Source organism: Vulpes vulpes, chromosome 12, assembly GCF_048418805.1.
Source record: "Vulpes vulpes isolate BD-2025 chromosome 12, VulVul3, whole genome shotgun sequence".
Taxonomy (NCBI): Eukaryota; Metazoa; Chordata; class Mammalia; order Carnivora; family Canidae; genus Vulpes; species Vulpes vulpes.
This window is the reverse complement of record NC_132791.1, coordinates 100273384-100287294: the sequence shown is the minus strand read 5'-3', so window position 1 is coordinate 100287294 and position 13911 is coordinate 100273384. Positions and strand designations below refer to the sequence as shown.

Genomic DNA, 13911 nt, shown 5'->3' with positions numbered 1-13911 from the left:
AGAACCACTGCCCCTCCACTAGGAAACGCTGGAAAGATTTAAGGTGTTAGCTAAGAGGAAGGAAGATTCTGAGCTCACACAACGAATGTTTCCAAATGGAAAAGATGGTCGTATAGAAATCAGGCTCGTTCTAAAGGGCAGAGGAAAAAGGCCCAGCTGGCCCAGCACCTCTTAAGGCCCTCCTCAATTTAGGAAGTTCTTTCCTCCAGCCTGTGTCCCTCTCTGCTATTCTATGTTCACAGTGGAGAGAAGGGTTTAAGCTCTTCATCGACCCCCTCCGCTCCTAGTCGACCTGTACCCAAGGTATAGGGGCCGCCCATTGGCAACCCGCTGCTGTTTCTCCTACATCACCCCGAACACCCAGCTGCCAAGCCCAGAGGCGCTAGTCTTCCCCTGACCCCACCTGATCCTCTACCAGGCCGTGATGCCGTTACATATTTGTTTAAATGTTCTTTCCCATCTCTCTCAGGAACCCTGCTCCACCTGGATTTTCTTCTCTCTCTCTCTCTCTCTCTGATTATTCTTTTTGGGGAATTTTGAGGCTCCTTCCTTCTGGCCTTAAATACTAGTATCCCCAGTGAAATTTTAAATATTTGGCCCTCCTCTCATTCTTCTAGTATTTTTCCTAGTATGCTCATCCACTCCCAGGCCTTCTATTGCTTTTAAGGTGACCCTTGAACAACACAGTGGTTCAAACTGCACTGGTCCACTTACACACACATTTTCTTTTCAACAAATACGGTACACTTTTATAAATGTATTTTCTCTTATCATTTTAGTAACATTTACTTTCTCTAACTTGCTTTACTGTAATACATACAGCACATCATAATAACGTACAGAATGTGTTAATTGCCTATTATCGGTAAGGCTTTCCTCAACAGAATACTGTTAAGTTACAGGGGAGTCAAAGTTACACATGGGTTTTCGAGTGAACAGGGCACTGATGCCGCTAACCCCTGCATTCCTCAAGGGTCAACTATATATTACTGATTCGCAAATCTACGTCCACATTTCTTCCCTGGGGTCCTGACTAGTATATCCAATCACCCACTAAGTGTCTCTGCTTGAACGTCACTCATTCAATACACCTAACCCCAAACGGAGTTCTTAATCTTTCCTAATATAACAAATTTCTTATTTAGGAATTAGTACTTATAGTATTGTGGGAATGAGATAGGTCATATGTCTTCTTTCTTGAGAGACACACATACATTTATCCGTACACACGTGTATGCACACACACACACACACACACACACACACACACACATATAACCTTGAAGCAAATGACAAACCAGAGAGACTTATTATTTTTTTTTTTAAGACAGATGGGTCTGAATTTCAAGAGTTGAATCTATACATGTAATAAAATGTGTGTGTGAATTATCCCTAAATACACATATATACTAAAAAAAAAAAAAGATGTAAATGTGCACATATAGTAGGTGGTATGGCTTTGTTTTTGCCACAGAACTTGATGCTCAAAAGAGATGCTATCAGGGAACTTACAGAAATAAAATAAAGAAAAGCAGAGCTTCTCTGGTTAAAGAAGAAAGATATGGGGAGATGTGCACCTGTCTTCTGCTTCCTCTCCAATTTTCAAACATCTAGGAACCACTAGGGCACCTATTCACACTCACAAACCTGTGAGCAGGATACAGGGAGTAGATGGAACTACTTAAGTTACAACATCGGCTAAACAGTTTTTAAGTGTGGAATACATATAAAATTATACGTTTACTAAAATTTTCACAAACTACAGCATAGCTCCAAAGTCCAGGATAGTATACTACAGCAGTATTACAATAGCAAAGTAATTCAGACTGATTTATAAGTCACTATATAGTTTTAAAATGACATGCTTAGCTTTCTATTTATCATCTTACTTACAGAAGTCAAACTGAAATCTTCATGGATACTTCCAAACAAATCAGGAGAAGAAACATCAACGGAAAGACTAAATATAGAAGTAAGAGAACAATTAAAATACTAAAATTAAGAATGTTTTATGTCTATTACAACTCAAAAAAAGAAAAAAGCAATGAACCTTTTGATCAAAAATCACATAACTTTGTTTTTTCATATTTAAAAATTAACTGCAGAAAGTAGACACCATGGGCTGTCTATTAATATAAGCCATATATTTGCTTTGGGTCTTCTGAACTCAAGTAGAATTTTTTTAAATCACCAAAGGGGAAAATACCCAATAATTTAATTTTTAGGCACAGACTCTAAATAATTGAAATGTTTTTGACTCTCAGAATCTCCAAAGGACTTTTCCAAGCTCATTTTCTTATTTTATGTCTTATAGGTGAGTACAGTTAGAAAATTAGTTAATAACCAACAAGTGACCAAAGATAGAAAATTGCAGAAGAGGAAATAGTATAATCTACTGATTAGTTGATATAACAGGATGATAATAAACACTTTAGCAGGAATTCTCTCTCTCTTTTTTTTTTTAAGATCTTATTTATTTATTCATGAGAGACACAGAGAGAGGCAGAGACACAGGCAGAGGGAGAAGCAGGCTCCTTGCGGGGAAGCCTGATGCAAGACTCGATCCCAGGACCCCGGGGTCATGACCTGAGCTGAAGGCAGATGCTCAACCGCTGAGCCACCCAGGCATCCCTTAGCAGGAATTCTTTTGCTTAAACCTTACCAATGGATTTTAGAATTCATATGGAAAACTAAATAGATGAAAATATCAAATAACATTTTAAAAGAGAATACAAAGATACCAATCTGAACAATAAAAAACTAATGAATATTAAAAAAACACAAAAAGATGTAAGACATATATGATTGAATGGAACAGGAAAAAAAGTTCATAAATATATAGAAAAACCCAAAGACTCCACCAAAAAACTACTAGAAATAATAAATGAATTCAGTAAAGTCACAGGATATAAAATCAATGTACAGAAATCTATTGCATTTCTATACAATAATGAAGCAAAAGAATGAGAAATTTTAAAAACCCCATTTATAATTGCACCAAAAATAATAAAATACCTATGAATAAACCTAACCAAACAAGTGAAAGATCTGTACTCTGAAAACTACAAAAGATAAATGGAAGAAGGCAAACAAAAAAATGGAAAGACATTCCATGCTCATGAATGAGAAGAACATTGTTAAAATGTCTATACTACCCAAAGCAAAATATACTTTTAATGCAATCCCTATCAAAATACCAATAGTATTTTTCACAGAACTAGAACAAATAATCCTAAAATTTATATGGAAGCGTAAAGACCCCAAATAGCCAAAGCAATCTTGAAAAAGCAAAGCAAAGCTGGAGGCATCACAGTTCTGGACGTGGATTATATCACAAAGCTGTAGTGTTCCAGACAGTATGGTAGTGGCACAAAAATGGACACATGGATCAATGGAACAAAACAGAAAACCAAGACATAAACCCATATTATATGGTGACTTAGTCTTCAATAAAACAGGATAGAATATGCAATGCGCAGAGGACAGTCTCTTCAACAAATGGTGTTGGGGAAACTGGGCAGCAATGTTCAAAAGAAAGAAACGGGACTACTTCATTATACCATAAACAAAAATAAATTCAAAAATGCACTAAAGACCTAAATGTGAGACCTGAAATCCTAAGAATCCTAGTACAGAACACAGGCAGGAACTCCTTTGACACCAGCTGGAGCAATTTTTTCTAGATAACTTCCCTGATGCAAAGGAAACAAAAGCAAAAGTCAACCACTGGGACTACATCGAAATAGAAAGCTTCTGCACAGCGAAGGAAACAATTAGCAAAACTACAAGGTACAAGGCAGCCCACGGGACGGGAGAAGATATTTACAAATGACCCACCCAGTAAAGGGATCATATCCAAGACGTATGAAGAACTCATGAAATTCAACACCCAAAGAACAAATAATCCAATTTAAAAATGAGCAGAACACGCGAACAGACACCCGGGTGGCCAACGGACACGTGGAGAGATGCTCACCATCGCTCACCATCAGGGAACTGCAAATCAAAGCTACGGCGAGGTGCCACCTCACCCCGTCAGCACGGCTGACACCAACACGGGAGACACACGGTGGGACGCCCGGGGTGCTCAGTGGCTGCGCGTGTGCTCAAGAAACCCAGGGGGTCGGCGAGCGCGTGGAGGGAAAGGCACGCTCAGGCAGTGTCAGCAGGAACACAGATTGGCACAGCCACTCTGCAGAGCCGTGTGGAGGTGCCTTAGGGATCCAGCAAGCGTGCGGCTGATGTCTTTCCCCAAAGGATACAAAATGCTGACTCAGAGGGATGCGCGCACCATGATGCTTTTATAGCAGCATCTTCAGTAACAGTCAAATTAAGGAAAGAGCCCACGTGTCCATCAAGTAATAAGCGGATAAAGGTGTGGTGTGTGTGTGTGTGTGTATATATATATATATATATATATATATATATATATATATATATATATATGGATTATTACTCAGCCACAAAAAAAAGAGTGAAATCTTGCTATTTGCCAGGATGCAGATAAAGCTAGAGAGTATTATGCTAAGTGAAATAAGTCAGTCAGAAAAAAACAGATACCATATGATTTCACCCATATGGGTAATTCAGGAAACTAAACAAAGGAACAAAGGGAAAAAGAGAAAGAGAGAGAGAGACTAACCAAGAAACAGACTTAACTTCAGAGAACTGACGATTACCGGAGCACAGGGAGGGGGTGCTGGGTAACACAGGTGATGGGGATGAAGGAGGGCACCTGTGAACACGAGTGATGCACGGAGCTGTCGGATCACTGCACTGCACACTGCACTATATGTGTGTGTATATGAAACACTTAGGTGGAATTTAAGACAAAATGAAATTAAGAAAAAAGTTCAGAAACACGTAGCCTATGTAATAGAATTAATGGTGTCTGAAACAGAAATGATAACAAAGCAATATGGGAAGAAAAATGTATTTAATCAATATCAGTGAATTGATTAACAATACAAAGTACTGGTGGACTGTGTTAAACATATAAAACCAAATCAATATATATTAAGTCTCCAGGAGGCAGGAGTATTATATACTGAGAGGCAAAAACCAACACCAAGAAAACCCAAACGTAGAAAACTTCTCAAATTACCCATTATAGACTTAAGAGGCATTTACTTCAGTATTTTCCGTGTCAGAGTATTACCCTTTGGTGCGCAGGAGTGACACGTGCCAAATATCATTCAATAACATTCAGATAAGTTACGTTACTAAAAGATCCTATACAACAGTATTATAAAAGAATTTGTAAATATGTAAATTTGTAAATATGAAGAATCAAGATGTGTCCTCTGGAGCTCAAATAACAGCCTGACCCAGGCTTTATTCTACTGGAAAAATTAGTTGTTAACACGAACATTACTAATTCTCTAACATCAGAATTCTAAAGGTCATCAACCAGGAGTTCTATATTTTAATTTTCATTCTTGTTATTCATAAAACTTGTTCCTTTCAATAATTAGTAAGCCAACCAGGTGTTCAGCTTACTCAGCATGTCTCTAGCAACACTAAGATGGGTTCAGAAGGTAAAAAACTATCAAAAAGATCCACGTCAAATACGTAAAAACATAATTAATTCTGATACACACAACCTATCTTATCCGTCTCCTTGTCCCAGGATATGAGACTACATGTCAAACATCAGGCTGTATTTTTAATACTCCAGACGAGGTTCAGTCTACTTACTGTGTAGTATCTAAGTCTGCATCAGGCTTGGTGCTCAACTGTTCCAGACAGTATATAAAAATCTACGTCAAAAATAAGAAGTTTCAGTAACATGAACTCTTAGGTACTAATCTGTTTGGACATTAAAAATAATTTCCCGGGGCGCGTGGGTGGCTCAGTCAGCAAAGCGTCTGCCCTCGGCCCAGGCCACGGTCCCAGGGTGCTGGGTTTGAGCCCCGCATCGGGCTCCCTGCTCAGAGGGGGGCCTGCTTCTCCCTCTGTCTGCTGCTCTCCCTGCTTGTGCTCTTTCAAATAAATAAATAAAATCTTCAGAAAAAATGACTTTCTGTACATAAACTGTGTGTGTGTGTGTTTTTAAGAGAGCATGTGCACATGCACGTGCAGGTGGAGGGGGACGGGGCAGAGGGCGAGAGAGACTCCAGCAGCCTCCACGCCTCGCACCAGAGCCGGACACAGCTCGATCCCACAGCCCCGCGATTGTGATCTGAGCCAAAATCAAGGGCCAGATGCTTGAGCGACTGACACACCCAGGCGCCCCAATGATTTTACATAAATAACCTCCCCCCCAGAAATACATAGAAGTGGCGTGTGAGTACGTGCATGTCCCAGGAGACAGGAGACATATCCTATATGCACGCACTGGGAGCTTTACGCCCATGTGCATGACGTGAGCGACAGGACATTAAAATCACCGTGTTCTGATTCAACTATACATTCTTGACTATATTTCGGGAAGAAGACCTGCTCCCTCCTTCCAGCCGCTCATCACATGCTCACGTTTGCTCATGTTCCCGCAAAGCACCAGGCCTGATCCTAATGGAAGAGCGTCAAGCTCTAGATATGAGGTAAACGACGATCACCTCATTAGATTTGGGCTGCAACAAAGATCCCTGTAAAGCACGGGAGCACCGAAGAAGGGGAGGGACAGCGGGGTCTGCTAGGACAAGCGGGGATTCATCTTTCCTTCAACTTTGTCTTGTTACCGGACTTGCCATAATGTTACGGACTCGGCAAGACGAGCAAAGGATGCTCGCTCCCCACGTGTCCTACGTTTTCACTAAGAGGCCGTTCGCGGTGACTCGCCTCCCTTGGGCGTCGGCGCATCGTGCCTCTGCACCTTACCTGCAGGATGTTGATGCTCAGTTGACAGACGTCCTCCTGTGTTCTCGGCTGCTGAAAGACCTGCGGGGAAGAATTTGGGTAGACGTTCTTGGACTCCACTAGGAAAACAGGACTTTTTGTTTATCAAGTTTGACATAAAAAATTCACACGTGGGAAACTGCTGCCAGCGTGGGGGACCTTTGTCTCAAAGGGAGAAGACTAAAGAGCCGCCTGAGAAAGGAGCTGCAAGAAGCGGCTCCCGCTGTGATCTCCCTCGGCCTAGCTGGGAACCCAGATGGGAACCGCAGGTGGAGGGCAGCGCCAACGTCCGAGGGAGACGCTCTCCTGGGCTGAGGGGACCCGTTTCCCGCTGCGATCCGCGCGGTCCCGACGGACGACTCACACTGGCTTCCCCGGGCTTGCACTCCAGGACGCCCTTGAGCAACTGCAGGGAGTGCACGATGCACTGCTCAAACTGGCACGGCTGAGGGAAGAGGAAAGGCACGAAGTCAAAATTCAAAAGTAGGCCCCGGTCAGCAGGGCATTTAACAGAAGCGTATTAGGGCCCCAACTCTCTGCCGTACGGATTCACTGAAGGGGGAACGGACGCCAACAGTCTCCTGGTCACCAAGACTTACACTTGGCATGTTTTGCACTCGACATTTAAGGGTGGGCAAATCTGGAGATTCTCCACTACAGCTACTTCACCTATAACAGAGGCCAGCTGTAACTGGAATTTTTCAGCAAAATTCTACTCTTCTGAGACGCAAGTGACCTGATAAAGAGCAGGTACAACAAGTTCGTATTTTATTGCTTTGAGAGAGAAGAAGCATGCACGAGCGGGGAGGGGGAGGGCAGAGAGAGAGAGAGAGAGAGAATCTTTTGCTTTTTCTTTTTTTAAAAGATTTTACTTATCTATTCATGAGAGACACACAGAGAGAGGCAGAGACCCAGGCAGAGGGAGAAACAGGCTCCCGGTGGGGAGCCTGACGTGGGACTCGATCCCGGGACCCTGGGGTCACTGAGCCACACAGGTGTCCTGAGAGAATCTTAATTAAGCAAGCTCTGCGCTCAGCCTGGAGCCCAACGTGGGGCTCGATCTCACGACCCCAAGATCATGACCTGGGCTGAAATCAGGAGTCAGACACCTGACTGACTGAGCCACCCAAGCGCCCCAAGAAAATTTTATTTTTAAACAGTTTAAAGACAAAGCCAATAAGCAAATTTTTTTAAAAAGCAGGTGCCCCATAAGCTTCTATTTCAACACCACTTCCAGGATATATTCGGAGCTCCATCTCCTAGATCTTCCACGTGTCTAGCCCTGTTCAAAGTGTAATATTACTAATAGTGATTCGTAGGAGGTCCAGGGTTGTCCATACAGAAGTCACTACAGTCACTTTCCATAGACATTGCCAGAAAATAACCCTTGAAGATCTGTCCGGCAAATGGCACGCGAGGCACTGAATGAATGATAACATCTCTGCTCCTACTGTGCTCGAGACTCCACTGTGCCAGGCGTACTCTAGGTGATGGGGACGGGGAGGTGGGGGGGGGGGGCAGGCAGTGCTCCTCAAGGGTCTACGAGGGTAGAAGACACAACCACACAAGTCACAGTCAACAAAACTGGGACTTTTTACAAAACTAACACAACAACAACAACAACAACAACAACAAAAAGAAAAAACCACCCCAGAAATAAATTGCAAACTAAAAACAAACAAACAAACAAAAACCCCAAATAACTAGAATACGTGCCATGAAAAACCAAATGGGCACTCAGAGCAAGTGATGCTGAAGGAGGGGAACCTGCTGTAGGTAGGACACAGAGGACGCCCCCCAGGACCTTGCAGGGGAGGGGGAGTGGGGGCTGTGCGGCCAGGCCCCGCAGACCTCGCAGACCTCGCAGACCTCGGGGAGCAGCGGGGAGCAGCCCGGTGGGATGGGCGACAGGGGCACAGGCCCCCACTCTGACGGCTCTGGGCAAAACCCTAGAGTCAGGCACTCTCCTTACTGCGTGCTCAGTTCTCAAGACCCTGGGGGCAGCAAGCGAACAGAAGACACCTGCATAGGATCGGAGGCGCTTTCTCACCAAAAGGACCCCAGAACTCAGGGAAGCTACAGTGCTGCCCCATTTGACACTGCGCTCTGAAGCCACCAGAGGGCACCATACAAACTTCTAAATATCCAGGATGTAAATCAGTAAAATAAGAGCATACAGTATGGAATACCACGTGCGAGAAGCATTTCAGGAGTGGAAACGTCTGCTAGGTATCTGACCTTATCCCTCCGCCCTACCGGCCTCAAAAGGTAGGAAAATCTAAGATGTTAAAGCAGTAATAGTGAGAATTAAATCCAAAACTCAACGGTAGGCAATTAGATGTTGATGTTCATATATATGGTTTCTTAGATTTCTTGCAATAATATCTCAACTAGATTCTATTAATTTCTTTTTTTATCTATATTATACAATAAACGGATTGGGAATATCAGAGAACTCCAGTAGTTTCAGTTAAACTGGGAGTAAATGACAGTGTAAACACCTGCTATTTCTTTTTTCTAAAAAGAAACAGTACTATCTCTGTATATTATCAGTGAAGCACCCAATTTAGCTGATTATAGGAGTTATCACAAATATTTCCAGCATTTTTACAGTTCTTTTTTTTTTTTAGATTTTATGTATTTATTCATGAGAGACAGAGAGAGAGAGAGAGAGAGAGAGAGAGAGAGAGGCAGAGACACAGGCAGAGGGAGACGCAGGCTCCATGCAGGGAGCCCGACGTGGGACTTGATTCTGGGACCCCGGGGCCACACCCTGGGCCAAAGGTGGTGTTAACCACTGAGCCACCCAGGCATCCGCATTCCAGTTTTTATGAAAGAAGAAAATTCTCAGTATTGAAAATTCTAAAAAAAAAAAATCTTAAAAGATGAAAAATTTCAGAAAAAGTAAAATGTATTCCTATTCTAAACAAATGCAATTGGTTCTATGGAGTGTTAAGAAAATATAAATTAGTAGTATGTAATAGAATTTGAGACAATTTAAGTCATTGTTCAAAGTTTTAAGAATTTTATAAATGTCAGGTTAAAATACTCAACGCCGGATCTTTGACTCTATGCATTTCTGAAGTGAGGCGCATGAAATAGCTTCAAACATGCTCAGCTTTATCGACACTATTACGCAGCCTCGTCTTGACCAACATCTGGCCCGGAGGTACAATGGCTGACACCAGAAGTGTGACTTTCTGTGAGTCACTCATCCACAAAGTTTAGTCTTGTAGCTTGTATGTGTGACAAACGTGGAAGTATTCCATGGTTAGAGTTTCTTAGTATCACAGTGAAACTTTAAATGGACTGTAAACAAGTCTATAGCAACCATTTGAAGACCTTTTCGGAGGTTTAACTACTCTAATCAGACCACCTAACCTGGGGACGGCAGCTATGGGCCCCGGATGTGCCCTGTAACGCCCGGGACTAGAGGCAGCGGCATCACACGAGCCCTTCTGGGACCCAGGGAGGTGCAGTGGGGCGTCGGGCCCCCCAGCCCCCAGAGCATGCAACTCCTCATCTCCTCGGGGTCGGGAATACAAGCCCCACGTCGGGGGTAGAGATCAAATACACAGACTTAAAAAAAATAAAAAAAAATAAAAATAAAATAACAAGATTGCAGGACTATTATGTGACAGGATTAAGGACTGAACTGGATTAGGATTCTGAATCTAGTGCAGCACAACTTCCTCTACAACACTGTCCGAAAGGAGTATAATGTGAGCCACGAACATAAGTCATATTTATAATTTCAGATTTTCTAGTAAACACGTTGAGGAAATTAAAAGAAAAAAATAATTTTAATATAATTCATGTTATGCAATAAGACGAAATACTATTTCAACATGTAATCAATATAAAAAGCTGAGATACTTTACATTCTTTGTGTACTGAGTCTTTGGAATCTGGAATGTATTTTGCACAAGCCATGTCTCGAATGGCCACTGTATTGAACCATGAAGGTCTACTCCACATCGTCTTCCTCTAAGTATTTAGTAGGACAGAATTAGTTATAGGATAGTCTGTATTTAATCACAAGTAATTATGAGAAGTAGAATAAGTCAAATGAACTAAAAGTAATTTTTATGAAAAACAAGTCCTTCAAAATATCATTAGAATAGATTTATTAAAAATACAAATTTCCCTAATGTCAAACATGATATAATTCACAAAAATCTGTTAAGTACGGACTGCTGTTCTAAACCGTATTGTCACTTAAAGTAAGGTACATTTTGGTGTATTTAAGAGGAAGAGGAGAAAAGCATTTCAACTTGGGAAAAATTCCCCAGCTCCCAAAGTAAGACTGCCAATAAGAAGCATAGCAATTAAAAAAAAAAGTTCAGCAATTTGAGGAAATGAAGAAATACTCCATGAGATCATCGCATCTCAACAAACCTCATCCACCACTATCTTGTAAATCTGGGCAAGTCAAAACCATTTTATTCTAGTTTCCTCATCAACTATGTAGGCAGAAACCTAAGTGCCTCCCCTAGATTTATCTTTTCCATTTTTCTTACTAATGTAAAACAGGAACTTTTTGGGCTTAACAATGTGCTCTGCTAAAAAATTGCATTTTTCCAGCCTCCACTGCCAACAGGGCTGGGCATGTGAATCAATTCTAGCCAAGCAGATGTAGGAAGGAAGGATTATGAGCTGCGTGCGGCTCCTGAGAAAGTGCTGGACTTTGCCACGACAGGACTGAGGCCATGGTGGCTGGAGCGGCAGTGGCCGCCTTGTGATAGGAGGACATCTGCAGACAGAAGCCACGATAAGGGTCGCAAAGAAGCAAGTCAGAAAGAGCCCTGTGTGCTGACTGTGTGACTACGCTGCCACACCAGTCCTAATTTCTCTAATGTTAGAGAAAAAGGAAATACCCATCTCATCTAAAGGCCCTGGATGTTTTAGCAGCTGAATGTCAATTTAACTGACACACCTACCCACAGGACCATTGTGGGAATCCAGGAGGCAAATGTGAAAACACGGTAGATCGTGAAAACTATTTTCAAAAATATTCTGAAAATCTAAAAGTCCCATCTGAACGGACGCTGACTCTAAAATGAATCCGCCATGTTCGTAATCGCCTGCCTGACCGACGTATATATCTGGAGAAGTTTGTTGTTGCTGTGTATTTATTTTGTTTTGGCTTAGGGGCCAGCACTAGTATTTTTTTCTATTCTGTTTTTCTAAAAAAAATTCGAGTTACTGGGTAACTTACAATGAAGCACAATCTATTTTAAAATGTCATGCAAACAAACAATAGTGACATGATGAAGAAAGAGCACTCTAAAAGAAATCCACTGTTTTTACTAATTTTTAGATATTTGTGGTTAGTGGTGAGCACAAATGACTCTGAAAAGGAAAATTTTAAGAAATTTATTTTTCTATCTTCAGGAGTGATTTAGAATTACAATATAAAGAATATATGCTCCTTATTAATAAAGAAAATCACTTATTTTGAATACAATACATACTAATGATTAAATCTTTGAAAATAATTTGAACTTACAAGAGAAGTCAGTCCTTCATTATCGACAATCCAGTCCTCCTTTTCAGCTAACCTCTTTATTTCTAAGGGGAAATAAGCACATAAGTATTTTTTATTATAATAATCTCACTGAACTTTATAGAAATAAAAATCTATAAAGGTCATGGTTTTTCATTGTTTTATACGGGTTTGTAAAAAATGAAAAGTAGATAATAGGTATGCAACATAATTCTGGTATATGCAAAGATTTAAATGTGTATTGTTTTCTGGATTTTTTAATAAAACATTAATGTAAATAAACTTAGCCCAGTTTTGAGACTCTAGGCTAGGCTTAATGACAACTTTAGACAATGGTTTATTACTTACTCAAAGCACTTTTGATTATATTCAATGTGTATAAAATAAAGCTTTAATTTTTTTCTTAAAATATCTGATTAAAAAATTTATATTGTTTTAGTCGTATGCACTTCTGATGATTGGCAAAGGAATGCTATTTTTCCAAACCATTTTTCAGGCTGTTTCGGGTCCCTGATGGGAGGGAGCAGGTGAATTCAGAGGACACTGCTATTTCTCACCTGGGTTCCATTCTCTTTCTGTTGACACGGTATATTTAGTCACCAATTCTGTATAGAGATGTGACCTTCTTTTTTTTTTTTTTTTTGAGATGTGACCTTCTTAAAAGATTTTTATTTGATTTTTTTTAAAGATTCTATTTATTCATGAGAGACACAGAGAGAGGCAGAGACACAGGCAGAGGGAGAAGCAGGCTCCACGCAGGGAGCCCGATAGGGGACTGGATCCCGGGTCTCCAGGATCAGGTCCTGGGCTGAAGGCAGTGCTAAACCGCTGAGCCACCTGGGCTGCCCTATACTAGATCTTTTCTACTTGATTTGCCATAAGGATGTTCTTAAATCCTGAAATATTTTCAGGGATTTAATATCCATTTAATTTAGATCTATTTTAATCTGTACACAGCTTGGTATCTCAAGTAAATAGATTTGATAAGATATTCAAAGAAGGAAAAAAATTCAGGCAGCCCAGGTGGCTCAGAGGTTTAGCACTGCCATCAGCCCAGGGCCTGATCCTGGAGGCCCGGGATCGAGTCCCACGTCGGGCTCCCTGCATGGAGCCTGCTTCTCCCTCTGCCTGTGTCTCTGCCTCTCTCTCTCTCTCTCTCTCTCTCATGAATAAATAAATAAATAAAATCTTTAAAAAAAAAAAGGACAAATTCTATTGAGCAGCTACTGGTGATCTAAAATATTCGAATTTCCCTAAAAAGTAATTATCTCATTTTCAAGAATTAGAAACCAAAAAGAGGAGGTGGCATATTCAGATACTTGATGTCTAGCAAATGTCACCAATTTTTCTTAACCTACCTTCTGCTGTGTGTTGCAGTGTGACCATCACACAACGTACTCGGAGATCCAGAATGAGATCCTGGATGGTCTGTAGCATGTCGTTAGGAATTTCAAGGGCAGTCAACGATTCGTAAGTAAGCCTGTGAAAGAGACGTGACAAAACAAAAGCGAGCAGAGTTGGATCCCGAAGCAAGTCCTGTGAGTAGTCTGGCCAACCTATAATGATGC

General features: G+C 41.3%; 1 protein-coding gene across 15 annotated transcripts in view; it reads right to left on the bottom strand.

Moving 5' to 3' along the window:
- Window positions 1–13911, bottom strand: part of EXOC2 (exocyst complex component 2) — a 214910-nt gene that overhangs the window by 75022 nt on the left and 125977 nt on the right. For all 15 annotated transcript variants that reach the window (XM_072729245.1, XM_072729255.1, XM_072729259.1 and 12 more), the window contains 6 exons: window positions 13702–13823; window positions 12347–12408; window positions 7202–7282; window positions 6820–6879; window positions 5698–5759; window positions 1894–1960 (listed from right to left, as the gene is read on the bottom strand). In XM_072729245.1, coding sequence (XP_072585346.1) covers window positions 1894–1960; window positions 5698–5759; window positions 6820–6879; window positions 7202–7282; window positions 12347–12408; window positions 13702–13823 — 454 coding nt within the window. The remainder of the gene's footprint in view (window positions 1–1893; window positions 1961–5697; window positions 5760–6819; window positions 6880–7201; window positions 7283–12346; window positions 12409–13701; window positions 13824–13911) is intronic.